Here is a 6,429-nt window from a genome sequence, read left to right on the forward strand (position 1 = left end):
CAAATAAATAAATAAATAAAATTTAAAAAAGCATACAAAAAGCCAGGACTAGATAAGGCCAAAGAGTGAATGACAGTCTTTTTTATTGAAGTTTTCAGGAGGAAACCTAATAATACAGTACCTTATACCTAATAATACACTAGAGGGCGCTCTGTATCTGTTACCCACAATCATTTACCCGTGCCTTGACATGAGTGTAGATTTGGATTGTGAAAGAGTACAAACAGGGCAAAATGCTACCCCCAAAAAACAACAAAAAAACTTGTGTGTAATAATAAAGTGTGTAATAATCGTTTACAGAATGTCAACATACTTCTAGCAGTAATTATAAAACCATTCAATTGTCAAAAATTTTAGAATCGAAAATTATTCCTGTTGTGAAAGATTAACATTTTTAAATAATAACAGTTTTTGTTGTCGTTTTAAAATCTTTGTCCTTTACTCTACAAACTAAGTCAACAAGCCTGTCAGATCTATAATTTATAGGAAGGCCCCGCCCTCTGACTATGCGATTGGCTGACGCAGACGTTCTACTACAACTGATGGCTTGCCAATGGTGTATTGAACTGTCAATCAAGCCCGTTCAGACGGCTAGTAGTTAACTGTGAGAGCAGCGCGCTGGAGGAGCGAGTGGATGTATGTGTGTGACTTTCATCTCATCTTCTGGAGGTCTTGCGGAGAAAGGAATCACTTTGAATGGCTGGATTTTTGTAGATAATGATGCATATATGTGTTTTCTTTTTTTAATCATGTCGTATTAACTTCATAGGAGTCATGCATAACTATTTTGGAGCTTGTTTCTTAATTTTGACGTTTTGGACTGAGGTGAGTTAAACTTCCTTATGCCTTTTTAAGTCCACCTTTTTCTTCACTAGTTGTAAAGTCATAGATTAAACAACCGATTTACACTGAACTGAAAATCATTAATTTTTGTCAAATTAGATTTTGGGATTCTTGTCCTAATAGAATTATCCTGCTGTCAGTGGAATCATGTGATCCTTAAACTTTAAAGGCGTTTTAAAAGCAGTCCGCGTGCACTGTAATGCAGCACCTACATCGAAACTTTAAGCATTGCCTACATTAATCATACAGTAAAGTGTATATTTCATTATTGCACAAACATGTTTATTCATATTTGCTGCGAGTGCACTGGATTGGTATGTTTGCAATATCTGTATAACCATGAGATCACTCCTTTAACACAAATGTAAGTCAGTATCCGCTATATTGTGTTCTGCTGCATGTTCTGTCTTGTATTTTAATGGGAGCAAGACAAATTATTCTGTGCAGTCTTACAAAGCCAAACTGTTTGCATTTCATATTTTAACTGCTGTTTATGTTATTTTTAGGTGTGCCAGTCGTCGGGTTATTTGGAGCTCCAGTTGATCAGCGTGGAGAATGACAGGGGTGAGCTCGCGAATGGAAACTGCTGTGACGGCGCACGGAGCGCGCAAAACGGTTTGTGCGACCAGGACGAATGTGACACGTACTTGAGAGTGTGTCTAAAGGAATACCAAGTGGAGGTCACCACATCTGGCTTATGTACGTACGGCACTGGAAGCTCGAGCGTGGTCGGAGGGAATACGTTTCAGTTGAAAGGATTCAATGGAAACCCAAGCAAGGCCAATGACCTCGGGACCGTTATCATCCCCTTTCAGTTCGCCTGGCCGGTAGGTGTTCACCGATACCCTCTTTCATCAGCCCTTCAACAACAAACAAACCCTTTTTGTGAGCATTTTCTATATAGGCTAGTTATCTTTATTGACACTGTGAAAAAATGTCTGCTCGATTTTATGAGTTTGAACTCGAATTTTCTTAAGGGTGTCAAAACTTAACACTGTTAGTTGTAACTTTGATTTTACTTAAAAAAAATAATAAGAAAACAAGTAGCTAAACTTAAGGTTGTACATTTTGTACAGTATAAATGTGTTTATGGTAACCATAGAGCTTTTCCTATACTAGCTTTACAATTGAAAACACATTATATGCCCATGTGACATTTGGGGAGTATCAAATCAAAGCCCCGGTTATGTTAAGGATTTCTTGCTATAGCCTATCACATATTATCCAGCTTAAGGTGGAATCTGTGGAAATGATATCTGGTCTTAGATTATTATTAAGTATAAGGCTATCCGAACTGGGTGATATTTCCACTTTAAGCCAGCCTGACGACCTTAAGATTGGTTTGTCGGTCCAATATGGTCTGCTAGCTTATACCAGCTAGCAACCAGTTTAGACCAGCTAGAAACCACCTTGTTCCAAAACTTGTTTCCAGCAGATGGTCAAGACGCACAAGTGAACAAACAGCTACTTTGTCTTAACAACACCAACTGGTAGCCTACGCTTTAAACACTCATTGCAAAGCAAATGTTTGACTCGGTGGAAAGAGGAGAGCTCGGTGTCACGGTGGTCACTGGCGTTAATCGTAGAGATGATGAGTAGAGCATCTGCGGTTACGGCGCGCGTTTGGCTGCGCGAGCTGCGGCTGGTGCGTGTCTCTCGCGCGCGCGGAGTGTACAGTTACACGCTTAACTGATGGTGTCGTATTTATAGGACGTAGTGTGTTTTACTTCATGGCTTGCGGACGGGGCTGCAAGAAGTCCATGTATTGCGGAGTTTAGAAGGAAGACGATCAATAGACATCTATCTATCGGTCTATCTATCTCTGATATATATATATCTTTATCTAACTTTAAAAGCCTTATATAGTGTTTTTAAATTGCTCTTAAAACAACCAACCAACATATCTATCTATCTATCCATTCTGAATCTATCTATCTATCTATCTATCTATCTATCTAATGTTGGTCTAGCTGAAAAGTGGCAAAAACCAGCCACCTGACAAGGCTGGTTTAAGTTTCTTATTTTTGTCAGCAGTGAGTCTACAACATTTACAACAAAATAGTTGCTGAAATTGATGTTACTGTAGTAAGAAATCATTAATGAACATGTCACTTTCTCAGCAAATCAACTCAGAGCATGTTAGCAAATTTTTCTTAGTGAAAGAATGTTAATATATGGTCATTAGTGAAGGGCAACATTCGCATGAGCTCACAGGAATTCTGTTTTGGGCAAAAATGAGATTTTTTAGAAAGGCACGATTTACACAAGACAGAGTTCTTGACTAGAGCTGGCATGCTCATGGAGTGATATCACAATCAGAGAGATAGAGAAGAGAAAGAGAGGCATTGGGAGTTGTCTACACGATCATGTTTCAGATAGCAGCATTGTCGCTAAATAGACCAGAACAGATAGTTTGTAAGATAACGCAAGGCACATTACTGTGGGTAAAACATTTAACTCAAACCACACAGCGCTTACCTCAGTGTGAGTTTGTTGTTGTTTTCTTAAACCTGGTAAATATGTTTTGTAAGTAGCGAAAAATGCTGAATCACTGTGTTTGAGTCTTGTTTGGACGTGGTGATAACAGTAGCGCTGTGGTGAGAGCTGCCTGTGTTCTTCATGCCTGTGTTATGTACACATGTGTTTTAAAGTGTCTTAGTTTTAAACACACCGTAATTGCTCAATTGAAGATAAAATCATGACACAGTAATGAGACGCTTTGGGACTGTGCATGATCATTTCTCTATCTCTGAGATGGTTCTTCAGTGCTTTTCTTCAATGTTGCTCTTGGAAGAATCTGACCAAGACTGAACTTGAGACACCTTACAGATTGTTCAATTAAGGGTTGGTTTCAAGGGAACAAATCAAGATCAGCGAATAACGCTGAATCACTGCGTTTGAGTCTTGTTTGCTTCCAGATTTTGGCCGTGGTGATAGCGCTGTGGTGAGAGCTGCCTGTGTTCTTCCGTTATGTACACATGTCTTTTAAAGAGGCTTTATTTTAAACACACACAAGGCTCGAAATTGCGACCATTTTGGTCGCATATGCTCCCGAAATTTAATCTGTGCGACCTCAAAATATATTTGGGAGCATTTGTGCGAGTGCATATAATTGTTGTCGTGCGACCCGTTTTAATTTCTCTAAAAACGTTCAGAGTATGTGCCTTCTGAGTGTTGATACGGTGACCTGTCTGCCGTTCTATGAAACGGATAAAATCTGTTAATATATAATTTGTAGTTGTGGTGCTGCTAAATTTTTGGTGAGTGCTCCTAAATATTTGCTGGTGCTCCTAACTTTTTGAAGTTGGGAGCACCAGTGCTACCAAGTAAAAAAGTTAATTTCGAGCCCTGACACAGTAATTGCTCAGTTGAAGATAAAATCATGTACACACTAATGAGACGCTTTGGGACTGTGCATGATTATTTCTAAATCTCTGAGATGGTTCTTCAGTGTTTTTCTTCAGTGTTGATCTTCATCCATTCTGAATCTATCTATCTATCTATCGATCTATCGATCTATCTATCTATATGTCTGTCTGTCTGTCTATCTATCTATCTCTATCATCATACCCATAGTTGTTGATTTTCTGTTGTTTCTGGTATGCATAAGAACATCTGTGTTTTTCCATGCACCATATAACATGGTTTGCCTATTCAATTTTGCACTGTTTCACAGGTGCAAATTCTACTTTTTGAGTTTAGTTAAGTCTAGACTGTGTCTCAGAACCGTTATCTGGTCACCTGCCTGCGAATAGATTCATAAGTGCTGTTTAAACAGCTTTGCAGGTGAGTCATTTGAGAAACTGGTTTCACATTCAGCTGGTGAACTTCTGAAGATTCTTCCCTGCTGTAACTCTGTTGAAGTCTGAAGGGAGAGATATTTGCAGTCTTGTGTTAATACTGGTGAAGACAGCCCATAGTAGGAAGGAAATCCTCCTGCTGGGATGTTTAATAGTTATTTTTGGCACTGGCAAACCACAAAAACAAACACTTGCTAATGGGAATAATCCTCCCATAATGTTTTCTGCAGCATGTGTATGTTTAATGAATGGAAATGATGGTAGACAATATACTATTGGATACACAATTGCTTGCATCACTGGACTCGGTGCATCATCAGTGTTATTTAGCTGAACATCAACTAATCTGAAATCTGTCAAGACATTTACATCTGCTGTTGTCCATAGTTTCTTAGCGAATCGGGTGTGCCAGGGGAGGAACGCAGTTTACGGAAGGTGATGTTTATGAGCCTTATAAGTCCTGCTGTGTCTGACGTCCTACAGCTGTGAGATCTTTGATACGCTTCCAGCATACCATCCTTTGTTTTTGGATAAAAATCCCATCCCACTGAGCACACACACACACACCACAATTTTTTTTTTTTAAATTTAAGCTTTTCCAAGAGCTCAACAAGTCCATGTTCTGTTTCACGATAAGTTCTCAAACTTAATCTAAACTCTGAACACACAGTTAAGAAAAGATATCTTCTTACAAACCAAACAGAAATATACAATAGCAATGTATCTTTACCAAAGATAACATTAGCTCTTTCTAAAGCAGTCAGTGTATCTGGCTGTTTTGAGATATGGGTCAGGACATTTGACTGCATCTTTGCTCTGTCATTTCTGTCTCTGCTTTAAATCACATATATATGTAGACCTGCCAAAATGCAAGGAAGATTGATTCACATTAAAAGTTTTACTAAAAGAGAGAGGGATGCTAGTGACAGACAAACCTGACTCCTTCATTCTTTACAACTTATGTAACTTTACAGTTATGAGGGCCTGACTAAATGTTCAAACTTTATTTGATCTGCTCTACTCTTTCCATTTATTTCTTTATTTTCAGTTCGTTCCTGTCCTCCTTTCACCCCATCCTGCTTTCTTTAAAGGGGTCATATGATGTTGCTAAAAAGAACATTATTTTGTGTATTTGGTGTAATGAAATGTGTTTATGCGGTTTAAGGTTAAAAAAACACATTATTTTCCACATACTGTACATTATTGTTTCTCCTCTATGCCCCGCCTTTCTGAAACGCGTCGCTTCTTTATGCACCAAGAGCTTGTAACACTCCAAAGAGAAAGGAAAAATTGAAATCGCATCATATGACCCCTTTAAATCTTGGATTAGTGTTGGGTCTCTTGTTTCACGACTGTTTCTCTCTTCTCTTTTCTGTGAGCGTTTTGTCTAGTTGGCTGCGCATTAGATCACATATGTTTGATGCAAACCTGCTTTGTGTTCTTCAACTGGATTGCGATATCATTTACTGGTTACAGGAGTGATAACAGTTGGTATTTGACAATCAGACTTATTAATGCAAACATGTTCCCATAGTCTTCAGAACCTTAACTCTTTCCCCACCAGCATTTTTGAAAAAAGTTGCTAGCCACCGCCAGCGATTTTGATGATTTTCACTAAAATTTGATGGCCTCCAGAATATTTTGCTGTATGAATATTTGAATATGCAATACACCAAAATAAAGATCAGAGCCTCTACTTTTAAACAAAAAAGTTTTATTCTAGCTTAAATCATTCTTTTTTTATCAACACTTGAATATAGGTAGGTTTCATAAAAAATGCATAATT

General features: G+C 38.3%; 1 protein-coding gene across 1 annotated transcript in view; it reads left to right on the plus strand.

Annotated features, from left to right (window-relative positions):
• The first annotated feature begins 638 nt into the window (after nucleotides 1-638).
• LOC107705348 (protein jagged-2-like) overlaps nucleotides 639-6,429 on the plus strand; it is a 39,447-nt gene continuing 33,656 nt past the window's right edge. Inside the window, exons 1-2 of the mRNA XM_016508608.1 lie at nucleotides 639-825; nucleotides 1,350-1,670. Coding sequence (XP_016364094.1) covers nucleotides 775-825; nucleotides 1,350-1,670 — 372 coding nt within the window. The 5' untranslated portion in view covers nucleotides 639-774. The remainder of the gene's footprint in view (nucleotides 826-1,349; nucleotides 1,671-6,429) is intronic.

The sequence above is a fragment of the Sinocyclocheilus rhinocerous genome, unplaced genomic scaffold, assembly GCF_001515625.1.
Source record: "Sinocyclocheilus rhinocerous isolate Xijiao unplaced genomic scaffold, SAMN03320098_v1.1 scaffold564, whole genome shotgun sequence".
In the NCBI taxonomy this organism is placed as follows: domain Eukaryota; kingdom Metazoa; phylum Chordata; class Actinopteri; order Cypriniformes; family Cyprinidae; genus Sinocyclocheilus; species Sinocyclocheilus rhinocerous.